The sequence below is a fragment of the Pseudoliparis swirei genome, chromosome 24 (assembly GCF_029220125.1).
Source record: "Pseudoliparis swirei isolate HS2019 ecotype Mariana Trench chromosome 24, NWPU_hadal_v1, whole genome shotgun sequence".
Lineage (NCBI taxonomy): Eukaryota > Metazoa > Chordata > Actinopteri > Perciformes > Liparidae > Pseudoliparis > Pseudoliparis swirei.
The window spans coordinates 12,158,737-12,174,330 of NC_079411.1; the positions used below are offsets into that span (position 1 = coordinate 12,158,737).

At 41.3% G+C, this 15,594-nt stretch overlaps 1 protein-coding gene across 1 annotated transcript in view; it reads right to left on the reverse strand.

Annotated features, from left to right (window-relative positions):
- Nucleotides 1-15,594, reverse strand: part of tenm3 (teneurin transmembrane protein 3) — a 180,778-nt gene that overhangs the window by 82,162 nt on the left and 83,022 nt on the right. The window contains 3 exon segments of the mRNA XM_056408324.1: nt 857-940; nt 4,431-4,550; nt 15,160-15,224. Coding sequence (XP_056264299.1) covers nt 857-940; nt 4,431-4,550; nt 15,160-15,224 — 269 coding nt within the window.

A 15,594-nucleotide genomic window follows, 5' to 3' on the forward strand; every position in this document is an offset into this window, starting at 1 on the left:
AATACAGTATGCCCCATGCTTAAAACATTAGAATGAATTATATTGCAATCAGCTAAATATTTAATCTTCAAAAACACTAAATGAATATTTAGAGAGGCTCAGAAAGTATGTAAACGATAATGTCATAATAAGTAAGGGTTAATGTACGACGAGCTGGTCATTATTGCAGAAAGGACTCGACAGGATGAGCAGGACCCTGATGGCTACTTACTAAAGAAATCAATGATTTGTCTCAAAATATTGATCTTAAAATGTTCATTTATTGCTTCTAAATAAAAAAAGCCTGATAGCTTAAACTGCATCCATAGCAACGGTCTGTTGTTTATAGCAGCTGTTTTATGCTATAAAAACATAACAGACTGTAGAATGCTGAAATTGGCTAATCAGAAGTGAATAATTAATAAATACAAATATTCACCCTCCAACTTTTAATGTGAAGGAATAACTAAATGGTTGAGTATATAATAGGATTACTTAAATTCAACTTTACTTTTTTAATGATCGCAATTCATGGTTTCGTTAACAATATATCCAACCATACCAAATTATGAACTATCTTAATACATGAATGTGTTTACGGATTGTAGATTGTAACATTTATAGAAGCCCAATATTCAATGAACACATTCGTACTAATATAAATGGGGGAGACACAATACAATCCAAAAACCTGGAGCCTCTAAAACGATTTTACAGTTGACTCGGCACCTATTGCAGGACTGTGGGATTAAAATTAATTAGTTTCAGTTTGGTGCCCTTCAAACAATGGCAATTTAGTGTGTGATTCGTGAGTGTATCTTGTCGTGTGGGATTTTACACTTTGATACACATGAAAATACATGCGTGTGAACCTCACCTGGTGGGACATCTTGTATGGCTCGTCGTCCCACATCCACCTCCCCTATGTCTATGGTATTGTTCTCTCGAAGAAACATTTTACCTGCAAAGAAAAAAACACTTCAGGAAATGTTGAGACGATTGACCATTAACTAAAACCCGCCCCCTGCTGCTCCTCCATCAAGCTGTCAGACCTAACATTAGCGTGGAGCTCACACTCTCACTAACTTTACTCCCTGAAGGAATGTCATACATTTTTGGGACAAATGTAAACGCGATTACAAAGAGAGGACAGAAGGGTCTACAATACATTATGTGTCTGAAAGATACATCCAGGATTTCAAACTGATTGAGGAGTGAAAACAGGTTTAAAAGATAAAGATAGAAGCTAAAGCGTAAAGATCACGTTGAGATCCAGACAGAAGACAATGAAATAATAGAGGAATAACTTTGTTCCTGTAAAGCCAGATCTTAATTTACTGTTACAATCATTAAAAAGTGAAAGCAGTATTCATTAATTTGGCGGCTGTGCCTCAGAAGTTAGAGCGGGTTGTCCCTCAATCAGAAGATCTGTGATCCAAACCCAGCTCCTCTATTCTATGTCGATGTGCTCTTGGTAAAAGCCCCAAATGCTCTGCCATCGGTATATGAATATTATTTATCCCTGATGGGGCAGTCATCAGTTTATGAATGGGTGCGAAAGAGCTTTGAGTGGTCAGAGGATTAGAAAAGAGATGTACAAGTGCAGTCCATCCATACCATTTTAGTGCGCTGCAAGAACGAGGCTCAGAATCAGGAAATTAGTTCGCAAATTTGCACTTTCCTCAAAAAGGCTGACTAGTCTGCCTGTACAGACTCGTTGTGTACTCGCACTCATATAACTGCTGTAGTTTATTTATATCCAGATATTATTGTTTTAGTGCTGAGGATTGCATCTGGCTTCAAACATTATAAATGGTGTTCATTTGTGAAGATTGAATTGCTTTAAAAAACCCATTTAAAATCGAGAAAATCTCATTGGCCTTTGTCGAGAGAACCAATTAGATGCTCATTACTGGGTTGGTCTACAAAAACACAACATCCCTGCACTATGCTTTAACCATGACTCACTCTAAATCCTCAAAACCAGCCAGAAAATGAACATCTGAAACCATTGCATGAGTCTTTGGAGCAGAGCTGGACAGATGTTAGACCCTTGTGCCAGCTGGCTGATGCAACGCTATAATTGGTCAGACTGCATTCTAGGGGCTAGATTTAGTAAGGGTCAGTTTAAATCATCCCTCAGTGTGTATCCACTTTCATCATGGTCAATGCGTTTATTAGTCTGAGTTGTACTTCTCCAACATGTCGGCATGCAACATGACTTCAACTGGTTAAAGTAGGGTAAAGTTTTCATGATGGTAAAGTTGATCACTTCATATAGCTGTCTCAGTTGGTATCGAGACCACCGTCAATGTAATTTAATGTAAATATTGTGCTCTATGGAGCTGGAATGGTTCCAGCGCAGTTCAAAGTTTGTAATTTCATAGGCCTTTCCTGTTCAGAACATTACACTTTAACAGCTTAAGTCATGACATCTGGGCAGTAAACCAACACTGACCCAAATCTGTGTGTGTGTGTGTGTGTGTGTGTGTGTGTGTGTGTGTGTGTGTAAGAGAGAGACAGTCTAGACGTTAAGTGCATTTGCTACACTAATATGAGCTTCGACATATAACAAGTCTTCAAGGCCACCTTGAAGGCGTACTCGTCCGTCTTTATCTCTAACACAACATCACTGGCCTCGCTCTCTCTCTCTCTCTCTGGCATGGCCGGAGCAGACCATACTGTTCTGAAGTTCTGCAGAAGCAATTGAGGACAAACATAGTTCAAGAACTTGAATCTACTCTTAATTTCAGTCAGTTCAATATTAATTCACATGGCAAATTAGAGGTTTTTAATAAAAACATATATTTTTTAAGTTGACAGGTCTATTTGGCATTTTTTCCCCGCACTAGACCTGCAGCAGGTATGCCCTACGCAGTCCTGGTTCTGGTTCTCTCGTCCCCCGCTTCCCTCCAGGAGGACCAGCTGAACCTGTGTGATTTTGTCTATTTGGGCAACAATGACGAGCATTAAGAATTTCTATATAGAAAGCCAATCTTCTTGCTGATGGTTTCATGTACTTATGTAGGTCATAAAGAAGCTCCCCTATTAGAAAACTGGATGTTCCCCAGAATGTCCCAATGGTAAAACCTGGGTACTTATGATATTTAGTATAACGTGTAACTGGTACTTTAAGACATTTCTTTGTCATGTAATAGTTAGTACATACATAAAACCCGTTCCCAAGTGTGCATAAGAGAGATATAACAGATACCTTTTTAAATATATGAAATGTGTTTAATAGATATTCACTTTTTCTATGTACACTTTTTTGTTTTTATTTTCTGCTTGCTAAAGAAATTTAAGAGAGAATTCATTTAAACCAAGAAAACCCTTTCACAATTTGTTTTCTACATTAATGCTGATTGTATTGTTACTATTTGTTCATTGTGCAGTGGTCAAGTTATGTATCATTGCCAGCAGTATAATAGTCACTAGGGTTTGGGTTCATTAAAACATTTTGCTGTTGCTACAAGATGCTCAATAACCCAGGTGGACACATCCAATCATTGTTAAAACAATCTATACAGTACACAGCTACACTTACTGTATCTGAAAAGTGATGCAATATAATTCTTGAATTACCCATATTATTGTGACCAATAGTCCATGTAAGAAAGAGGTGGGGATGAACACAGGGTCAAACAAACAGCAAACAGTCAGCCAGGAGACTGCTGTAAGTAGTCTTAAGTAAACGTTGATGTATTTTTCATGTAACGTCTATACTCAATTCGAGCCACTTCCATGGTATGTCACTTACAAACTACTTTTCACTATTCCATTTAATCTGAGAACCACTAACAGATGCTCAAGTCTCAGGAAGACAAAGCAAGTAAGACTAGTGTAACACCAGGTAAAACACTGCAGGCTATGCTGTTAAAGGATGTGTTCATTTCGTTCAAATTACCTGGCAGGATGGATGGAGGGACTATTTTCTGGCAACCATTTCAACTAAGAATTACATTCAAATACACAGATTGTGCAAAAACCCTTCTGCAGGAAACATAATGCCACTTACAGCATGTTTTTAAAAATCCACATATCAGACAATATACAACAACTGCAAGATGTTCTGTGCCAATGCATTTTGCAGATATGTTTATGCTGAATGGACCTTCCACTTTATACGTGAATCAGCCTCCACTATCAGTCAAACACTGTCCACCTCTGTGACCTCTTAAATCTGCACCACACTACTTTGTGCATTGCCACTGAACATACAATCAAAATTGCATATTAGTTGCATATGGATGTAATTGCTGCAATATCAGGGTATGTAACATTAAAATACTAAAGGAGGCAGAGCTTCCCCTCAGACACCTCTAATGATTTCTGTTTGAGGCAAGTTGGCCTTCTCCTCACTGCGTCACCAGACTGTTACTGGAGAAAACATAATCTTTGCCAACTTGCTTTTCTAGTCAGAAGAAAGGATAACAAAAGGTTTAACTCACCATTGTCTGTGGACACCATAAAGGTGTTGGGAGTTGTATCTCTTCCCCCTCCTCCGTTTTCAAACGCCCCATATCCTTCACTCTCCTGAAGCTGCCAGTTTAGACCAAACAGGTGCATGGCTAGAGATGAGGAGGGAAAAGAGGACACAAGAGGGGAACATGTAGGTTAATACAGGGTGCCACATTAAAAAGAAGATAGAAAAAAAGAGGAGAGAGAAAGAGAGGATAGGAAAGACAAAGGCAAAGGGAAGACAAAAGAGGAAAACAATGAAAACTAGAATGGGCACTCGGTAGAGCGCATACCTTCGCATATCACAATATTGGGCATTGAATTATGAACATTTTGGCATTAGTTGCATGCCAATTGGATACAAATTGACCGTGTTATGGTAAAAAGAAGATTCTGACCTTTCCATGACCTTGACCTTTGGCCCGATTGATCCCAAAATCTAATCAAATGGTCCCCGGATAATAACCAATCATCCCACCAAATTTCATGCGATTCAAGAAAAGTTTGACCTTTTCATGACCTTGACCATGACCTTTGACCCGATCGATCCCAAAATCTAATCAAATGGTCCCCGGATAATAACCAATAATCCCACCAAATTTCATGCGATTCGGTTAAAAACTTTTTTTGTTATGCGAATAACACGCATACAAATAAATAAATAAATAAATAAATACACGGCGATCAAAACATAACCTTCCGCATTTTCAATGCGAAGTTAAAATGAGTCAACATGTATATATGTGTATTTGTGTGCAGGCTGTGTTAAGCAAACTGGGCACTAGCAGTATGTTTTTGAAAACATGAACAACAACTAAAATTCTCCCAGGCTAGATACAAAAATGAAATGGGCAACAGCAGACACACACACACACACACACACACACACACACACACACACACACACACACACACACACACACACACACACACACACACACACACACACACACACACACACACACACACACACACACAAAACAAATATAGTGCCACACACAACCAATTTGCCTCATTCCCACCACATACACTAGTACCCAGGGAAAAATACAGTGGAGTGTGTTAGCATCAAAGAACGCCTCCAGCAGCTAATCTGACACAATATAACACTCACCTCTACCACCTACACGTTTCCTCTCTTTCTCTATCTGTGTGTGTGTGTGTGTGTGTGTTTGCGCGCCTGCTCTTGGGCTCGTAAATCATCTGTTTACTAGCTATCTCCCTCCTCCATGAATCTCAATTGAGATGTAACCAGATTTTTCGGAGGCCAAAAAACAGTCAAATTGGTGCAAACCACACCGAAGAGAAGCATCCACCTGAGCCGATTTCCATTCATCAACACACTTCCCTCCTAAACCTTCGTTCGTTCCTATTTTCTGCACGCCGTCTTCTCAGCTGTGCTGACGGTCCGATTAAGAGCTGCAGAGCTGAAGTGGCATTTTAAGAAAACTGAAGCGGCATAGAGGGAATTCGGTTTTCTGCTTTGCCTTGTCAAGCCAACAAAATTACACACAACAATTTAATAATTTAGGATGTTGTCTGAGAGTACACCAACGTATCTATATAACACAGCACATTCTGCTGGATTCAGGCAAAATGCCAAAAAATATCTTTAATATAAAGAGAAATACGATTTATTTACCGAAACTGTCTGTGAACCAGATTTGTACTGATTAATATGAGACAGAAGAATTGTATAGAAAGTTTCTAACTTATTACAGAGAACACAAACACAGCTAATACTGCAGGCGTACAGAGACCGGCTGGCCCATTGCAACAGGTTTGGCACCCCATACTCCTGCAGCACCCCCCACAAAATCCCCAGAGGGACCATGTCAAAAGCCTTCTCCAAGTCCAAAGTGCTCTTTCAACCTCTTGACGATGTCTCCTATCTGCAGTTGCCCCCCCCCAACCCTGCTAGAACAGCCAGGGGTCACCCTGCTTTCCCTTCCAGAGCCATTGGATGGTTTGCCAGAACCTCCTTGAGGCCAACCAAAATTCCTTCTGCATGGCCTCCTGGGCTTCTGGTACCTGTCAGGAGACCCCTGGCCCAACCAGGCACAAAAGGCCTCCTTCTTAAGCTTCACCACCGGTTTCTCAGGTTGCCGCAACAACAGGCATTGATGACCTTTCTGACCACAGCTCCTAGCTGCCGTGTAAACAATAGATCCTTTGAACATGGTTCACTCGGATTCCATGTCCCCAACCTCCCTCGGGATGTATGAGATGTTCTTCTGGTGGTGGGAGTTGAAGACCTCCCGGACAGGATCCTCCACCTCACGTTCCCAGGTCACCCTCACTACACGTTTGGGCATTCAATTCAATTCAATTCAATTCAGTTTATTTGTATAGCCCAATTTCACAAATTACAAATTTGTCTCGGAGTGCTTTACAATCTGTACATAGACATCCCTGCCCAAAAACTCACCACAACCAGGAAAACTCCCAAATAACCCTTCAGGGGAAAAAGGAAGAAACCTGGAGAGAGGAGGAGAGAGGGATCCTCTCCTAGGGATGACAGAGATGCAATAGATGTAATGTGTACAGTAGAGTTAATTTACATTTAATGAATATTACAATGAATATGAAGAGTGTATGATAGTCATATAGTTCATATTCCAGATCACGATCCATCCATCCCATGGCGGGCAGGCGGTGGGGGGAGCGGAGAGGGAGAGGGCGGAGCAGGACAGTGGCGTAATCATGAGACCCAGACGACCCAATCAGATCCATCCAGATCATCTATGAGGATGATAGGGTCCCTCGATAGGGTGGTCCGATGACCAAAAAAAGGAAAAGAAAAAGGACTTCCGGGGAGAAGTGAGAGAGTAACGGTGATTGAGAAAGAGATTAAATAGGAGAAGAGAAAAAAAAGAGGAGATAGTACCTAGCAGCGGCAAACGCCCTCGGCAGCTATAGCAGGCTAGCAAGCAAAACCAGGGGCCCTGGACCAGGTAAAACTAAACTATAACTACTATAAGAAGTGTCTCTTTAGTCTACTCTTCGTGACTGTGTCTGTGACTGGAACGAACTTGGAAGCTGGTTCCATAAAGAAGAGGAGCTTGACTACTAAAGGCTCTCCCACTCTGGCTCTGGCTCTCTCAACTTTTTTAGATTTTAGTAGTTAGTTCATGATTAGTGGGGCAATATGGCGGAGCAAGCTGTTAAGATATGATGGAGCTCCTTATCAAGGCTTTGGAGCAATCAAGAAGAATTTAAAAAAGATTCTTTTAAAAAAAAAAGTGATTCTTTTGATATTCTGGATGAAAGGAGATGAGCCAGTGCAGAGCAGCTAGTGCAGTTTGAGCTGTGATGCATTCTTTTTTTAGTTGGAGCAGACACGGAGGAGAGCATTCTGGATCAAAGGAGGAGAGCTAAGAGATTTATTAGAGCAGCCTGATAAGTAGTAGTAAACGTACTGCAGTTTTTGCAACTTTTTTTTGAATTTTTTTTGAGATTTTTGAGATTAGATAGATGATGATTGAAATTTTTAAGTGAGATTTGGATGTGGACGTGGGGTTAAAGGACAAGTCCCAGATCAAAGATCAAAGTTATTACAGTGGTGTTGGCATTGATGCTTGGCAATGCCGGGATGCCTACAGATCCATCCACAGAATCAAATTGATCTCTGAGGTGGCTCATACCGATTTTTCTTTGGTTGCTTTTACTGGGTTTGTCTGATGTTATGTTTTTATGTCTTTTTATGTTGCTTGAATTTTACAGTTTTGGTTGCTCTGTTTTTTTGGATAATATATAGAAAGTGTCAAAGCATAACAATGAAACAATGATAGTTTTTAATGAATATTGCCCAATGTATAAGGAAATATAAAATAAATAAAGCACAGAAAAGGTGGACAGAACCTCTTTACTGGTGTGGGTTTAACAGGTTATCGAGGTCGAATCACATCGATCGAAAATACAAACTGAGATCAATCAAAACCAAAACCTGCCTAAATGCTGCCGTGCCAAAGCAATCCAGTCTCTGCTCCAGTCTCTGTGTCAGGGTGTCGTGGTGCAGTATGTCAAAACTGCAGGTGGTCTAACAACAGAGGAGAGGGGAGAGATCTGCTTAGATTAGCTTATTCATTTCACCAGTGCTTCCTCGGTTTGTGTGGTGTTTTCTAAATATTGATTGATGATTCAATTTCTAACTAAATGTGATTAGAAAGTCGCACATTGAAAGTCACTTTCATTTTTCTGCCAGGTCTTTTTCGCCGCTTCCCCGCCATCTGATCCAACTCACCACCAGGTCTCGAGTGTCAAGGACCGCAGATCAGATGATACGATTCCAAAGTCGTTCATTGATCTCCGGCCTAAACCGTTTTGGTAAACTCCAACACAGCGGCGCTCAGCCGGGGGCTCGTGAGTATCCCCACTTCTGCCCGGCGCCTCTCAACCTGGGCAACTCCGGGAGCTTGGCTCCAGAGCCAGTGCTGTGCGTGGAGATGAGCCCAACTATATAAAGCTGCTTCCGCTCCACCTTCCGCTCCACCTTCCGCACCAGCTCTGGCTCTTTCAATGTTTCTACGGCCAGTCTATTCTGCTGGTGATCGGCTCGCCCAGGCCCCATGCCCAGGCCCCATGCCCGGCCCGCTGCCCGGTCTACATAGCACTCGACCCCGATGCTTGTCCCTGTGGGTGCTGAGTCTAAAGGGTGGCTGCTCCATGATGCTTCTTCAGGCTGAGCCCGACCGGGCCCTATGGCCTGGCCACCAGATGCTTGCCGCTGTGCCCTGGTTTCCCTGGTCTGGGCAAGGTAGCTATATACCGTGGGCTGGTATTCATCAGGGTTTTTTGAACTGCTCTTAGTCTGGGCTCTCCCCCGAGACCGGTTTGCCTTGGGAGACCCTACCATGGGCTGATGCCCCGGACAACATAGCTCCCAGGATCACTGAGCCACTCAAACTCCTCCACCATGTTAAGGTGGCGATTCGTGGAGGAGCACAGTCAAGCAGAGAGGAGAGAGCCATTTCAAGGACCAATTACTGATTCAACTTGGGAACATTTAGTGAGAGGACCAACTTGTGCACTAACACACACTGATTCCACACACACAACTACACCTTGATGCCTCATTAAATTAGAGCCGTGCTGTGCCAGCATGTTATCCACAACCCCTCCTGGTGAGAACAGGAGCAAAGGGTCATGGGAGAGTGCTGGCTAATCGACAGGAGCCTGCGCATGTGTGTGTGTGGGGGGGGGGGGGGGGGGGGGGAGGGGCACAGATTAACAAGACTGGCTCTCTCTAAAGGAACCTTTTGAGGACATTTTTTTAATTAACAGAACTCTTCAGAGAAATTTTGTTCTATGAAGGTCATGGTAATTGTGCATCTACTATACATCGAACCACTCTTGAACTAAGGTGAGAAAAACCTGTTAGGTTGCAATCAACTACCCCATATGTTGTATTCTTTATAAATATGAACTGGGCGGGGAGATTAACATGACTGGCTTCCTCAAAAGGAAGCTTTTGAGGAAACTTTGTAAATTAGAGAGATTTTAGAACTAAGGTGAGAAAAACCTGTTAGGTTGCAATTAACTACCCAATATGTTGTATTCTTTATGAATATTAACTGCTTGGTGATTTGAAGCTGTGAGGTCAGCACTGGAAACCATCATGGGTAGCTTTTTTCTCCAAAAAAATCCATGCAGCAAAACTACTTGGATCGATGGAAGACAAAGCATCCCACCGTGTTTAAAGAAGGACTGGAATCAACAACCTTCAGCCTTTGCAAACTGATCCCAGTTCAGGGCCCTGATTCCCACTTTTAATGAAAAGAAGTGTAAGAACATGTTAGAGGAAACTGTTTCGCTTGTTCTTATGTTTTAGTAATAGTGCTGTATTCACAGATGAAGCTGTTAAAATGATTCATCCCCCGAAGAATGTGAAGCAATAGACATGCTGACAGAGGAAGTAATGCTCCCATCATAGCCGTAGTCCACCCACTGTTTCCACTTATGTTCTCTGATTAGACTTCATCTCAGGACTGTGTCAGGGTGCTCAGACCGTCCTTAATAGACCTGTTTCACAGCAGGCATTTTGACATAACCTAGGAGGAAAAGCACAGGTCATCTGAAGGTGACCTATAATGCTCATAGTTACCGATGAGCATTAATAATGGCTCCATCCCATTTAAAGGGGACATATCATGTTCATCTTTAGATTCATGCTTGTATTTTGGGTTTCGACCAGAACATGTTTACATACTTTAATGTTCAAAGAACACATTATTTGTTCTCATACTGTCCGTCTGAATATATATTGAAGGCCTCATCCCAACAAAGCCCAATCTGCTCTGATTGGGTTGCAAGAAGATTATGGTGCAACCATGCAAAGTAAATTCTAAAGCCCTGGATGATACTCTAAGTGACACAGGAAGAAGAGTTCAATCTGAAATGCTTGTTGAATCACATGCAGTCTCATCCAGGCAGTTCACAACAAACTGACAGTTTGTGGGTTGGTAGGCACTCAACATTACCAAATGTACATGCACAATTAGCCGGAGTTGTTCATAATATGGCCCTTTTAGGTCTAATGAGGAATATGCCTAATAGCAGGGAACACCGAAATGGATTGCAGCCATTAGTTACACCAGTTAATTTCTTGTTTTCATAAGTCCCCTGTGTATTTTGTTGCACCTTTATCATTCTGATTTGTTACATGGAAAGTGAAAAATGATTTCAGAATTGCATCAATATTGGATGATTCTGCACCACACAAGAAAGAAAGAAAGAAAGTTCGTATTGTTAATGCTACAACATCTAACCAACCAGAGGGTGGGAAACACCTGCACCCACGTTGCACTATGCTCCACCTGACATGAGCAAAGAGACAACATCTTCACTTTACTCCCCAATCGGCCTGGAACATGTTAACAACCAGGTTTTGAGTTTGGTGAATGTTCACGCCGGGCATGTCATGATAAATATATTACATGTTTACAATGATTGAAGTTTCAAGTTACAATTTGATTTGAAGATATGTTATTCTCTACCTCCATCTGCCTGATGGATCATCGAGGTCTGGATCGTGGAATATGCCTTTTACCAACTATTCATACACTCTGTCATATTCATTGATTGTGTTGTTAATGTGTTTTAATTTGTGAATATTGATTCCTTCTGTACACATTACATCTATTACACCTGTCCATCTTGGAGAGGGATCCCCCTCTGTTGCTCTCCTGAAGGTTTCTTCCCTTTTTCCCCCTGTAAAAGGGTTGTTTGGGATTTTTTCCTGATCCGATGTGAGGTTCTGGGACAGGGATGTCTATGTGTACAGATTGTAAAGCACTCCGAGACAAATTTGTAATTTGTGAAAATGGGCTACACAAATAAACTGAATTAAACTGAATTGAATAGATCTATTTGTGTATCAGTGTATCTCTTTTCATCAGAACACTTTGGAAAATGCTAAATGAAAGAACAGTTTAAATGTTGTGTTGGTCATATTAAAGAAGGATGTATTGGTTGTGTATAATGATAAATACAGAAAATAAGGAACAAAACATTGCATTCTAACTCAAACCTCAGTGAGTGGAAACAGCTACTGTATGTAGGTGTGCACATCCTCTCAAACATTTTATTTTACATGTCTCATCATATACATTATTTATTATTATGATGTAGTTAATTGACCCCTTGCTTCACGAGAGAGCCGTTACTTTTTAGGATAACGTATGTATGAGACAACATTGGGCTGCTGAATTAATAATCTGCTGTAAGGGAAATTCTTTGAGTATATCAGCTGACCCTGAAACAAGTGGTATCGCTATCTAAATGTCCAAATAGTTCCATTCAGCTCTTGGTGTGCACAGGTAATATAATAGGATATGAAAGACAGTAGTATAAAATAATAATCACAAGTTAAATATAGTTGACGTCCTGCACACAGAACAATTCAAGATATAATAGTACTACTGCAAAACCAATAAATAATTTAAATGAACTGGTTATAAACATTGATGCCTTTGAGTTATGTTGTTGACATGCTGACAATGCTGAGCAGCGTGTTACATAGTGTCCTTGTTGTTTCACAAACTACTGTCCTGGCAGATTCCCAAGAGATTCAAATCAGCCTCTGCTAACTATTACAAATCATTCTGTGTGGCTACTAAAGTGATACTAGACCCAGGGCAATAAAGCTTAGCTAAGCTGATTCAAGATTTAGATGAAGCAGTGTATCCATCACTCACTTAGTTTGACTAATTGGAATAATCAGATGAACTGGTTTTAGACCAGCGTGGGTGAAGACAACATGTGTTTGTGAGAGATGTACGGGACCAGAAAAGACTTGAATAAATGCATTTTACAGAATCATTAAACCTCAGCAAACCCCGGTGGGAGTGACAGAGACATTTGTGGTAATGGATTGACTGAGTGGGGGTGTAACAGTATTTTATGGGGCACACCTTGGCTCAGTTAGTAACACTGGAAGCTTTATGTGTGTTTATGTGTGTCTTTGCTAACTCAGTTCTGCCTGTTGGCACATAAACTCAATGACTAGAAAAAAAACAGCAACTCTGGATCATCCCTCTATATTTGCATATGTGTTGTGCAGATGCATGCATTCAGCAGCTGGTTCATTTCCGTGCACTCTGCATGCAAACTCTTTATTCTAACAGTCTTTTCAAGAAGAACAGTGGTGGGTGCCCTGAGGAAAGGGCTGAGCAGCAGGGCCAAAGAATGCTGGACATTTGCAACAAAACAACACTTTGCTTCAAAATGATTTGATAGTCTCTTTCGGACATTCACATCACTGTGTAAATGTGCTGCTTACTGCCATTGAAAATAACCCACATTCTATTTCTCATTGAACAGACAGACAGACAGACAGACAGACAGATAGATACTGTATTCATCCCCAGGGGGACATTTGTTGAACAAGACTTTCTCCACCCTAACACAATGCACCTTCCTACATAATTCTGGAAGATTTTTCAAGATAGCAATGGTATTTCTTGGTCTGCCTCTTTCATACACCACTGTAACACACTTTCCATCGTTAATCGGTTCTTAGGAACACGGAAATAAAGTGTATCTATCTCTCTGTCTATATATATATATATATATATATGTGTATGTCTATATACAGTATGTGTGACTGTGTGTGTGTGACTGTGTGTCGAGTCTCAACAGATGCTTTGTATGAAACAAATTAAAACAATGCTGCATTGGGGAGCTCATGACACACACACACACACACACACACACACACACACACACACACACACACACACACACACACACACACACACACACACACACACACACACACACACACACACACACACACACACACACACACACACACACACACACACACACACACACACAAAAGAGATCTCCAAGTCCAAGGACCATCTGAGCTCCAATTATAATTGCTTCTGTTCATTGGGGGATTCAATGACCTTGAGGAGAAATTCCACATTTCATCCCATTTGACTCTTTTTTTTTCTATCACTCCTTCCCCTCTCTTTCTCTCAAGGATTTTCAAAAACAATATCATTCGCACAGTCTAACAAGGGGCACACTGCCCCAACAGTTCCAAAGTGATGTCAGGGAGAAGGAAAAAGGAAGCAGTCAAATATGAGCGCGCCCAGAAACAATGTTAATTTCTTAATTTCAGCCTCTGAACGAGCGCTCAACCTACGGTGCCCTCCCCAGGGGTCACTACTTTTATGTAAATGATATCACCTTTTGGTATAAGCTGTTAGCCAGACGTCTGCAGTGAGTCCAGCAAGTTTGAAGAGTTTAATGACTTCAGCGGCACGCTGTTAACATCAGTATGCATTAGCGCACAGTCAAGTCCATCACAACGGTTCTGTTTTAGGGGATGTTTTACATAAAAAGAAAGACAATACCTTTGACAATTATTAAATATGTAAGAATAACACATTTCACTACTGGCTTTCTAAACCTAAATACACCTGACAATAAACTCTTTGAGTTATTAATCTGAGAAGATTCCTGCCTTTCATCAGCACCCTGAGGGAAAGTGAACAAAGCATTCCTACAATTTGACAAACTACATATTTCTCTGTCATCATCGTTGTGCAGGGTTTTTCTGATAAAACCAGGGTTGAGGTCTTAAATCAATATTATATTGTGGCTGGATGTAAATAAAAATGTAAAGGAAACATGATCATGTGAACCATTTATTGACTCTGGTTATTATGTTGAACATCTGACGATCCAGCTTGCCAACAATTCCTCATGGCTCATTGTATTATCAAAACCATGTTTCCATAGAGGATTCCAGCTACAATTTGCCGTAAAACCTGCCTGACATATCCGCCCACACACCACCTATAGCACATCCTGGAACATTGTGGCGAGGGAGGCGGAGGAATAAGGCCTAGAGAAAGGAAAACCCTGGCAGTTTGCTTTTCTGATGGGCTCATACCACAGAGTGAAAGCCAACACATGGAGTAACAAGTGTACAAGAACGGCTGATACAGGAAGCACTAGAGAGGCGAGGGCTGGACAAGATTGGAGGAGAAAAAAGGTGGGAAATATCTTTGGACAAAGCAGAAATGAAAGTCCCATCTGTCATCCTGCACCTGGGCCAAACTAAACCCTTCAGACTAATGTGTGCACATGTATTCACAGCACTGATGAGCGTGTGTCTATGTGTGGGAGAGAGAGACAAACAGAAAACGGTGTGTGGGTGTGTGTCTTTGTGTGTGTGTGTGTGTGTTTGTGTGTGTGTGGTCTTACCTATGCAATAACAGAGCAGGACAGAGAGCAGTACAGATAGTCCTACGGCACTGAGGGCTGTACACCTGAGGGAAACAAAACAAAAAGATGGTTGTTGGCTGTCACCTGCAACAGTATTGGTTTTGTCTGAAATAACCTTCATAAAATAAAAGACAGAGCGGGTCGTCCCTCCATCAGAGGATCTACAGTTTGATCCTCAGCTCCTTCAGTCCATGTGGAGGTGTTCTTGGGCAAGACAATTAAATCAAAATTCTCAAAAGCTCTGCCATCTCATGAGAGAATGGGTGTCAATGGTTAGTTAGTCCTGATGGTCAGGTGGGACCGTGCATGGTAACCCCTCCCATCAGTGTATGAATGGGTGAATGATGAAATGTAATGTTAAAGTGCTTTTAGTGGTCAAAGACTAGAAGCGATCTATACCAGTAAATTCCCTTT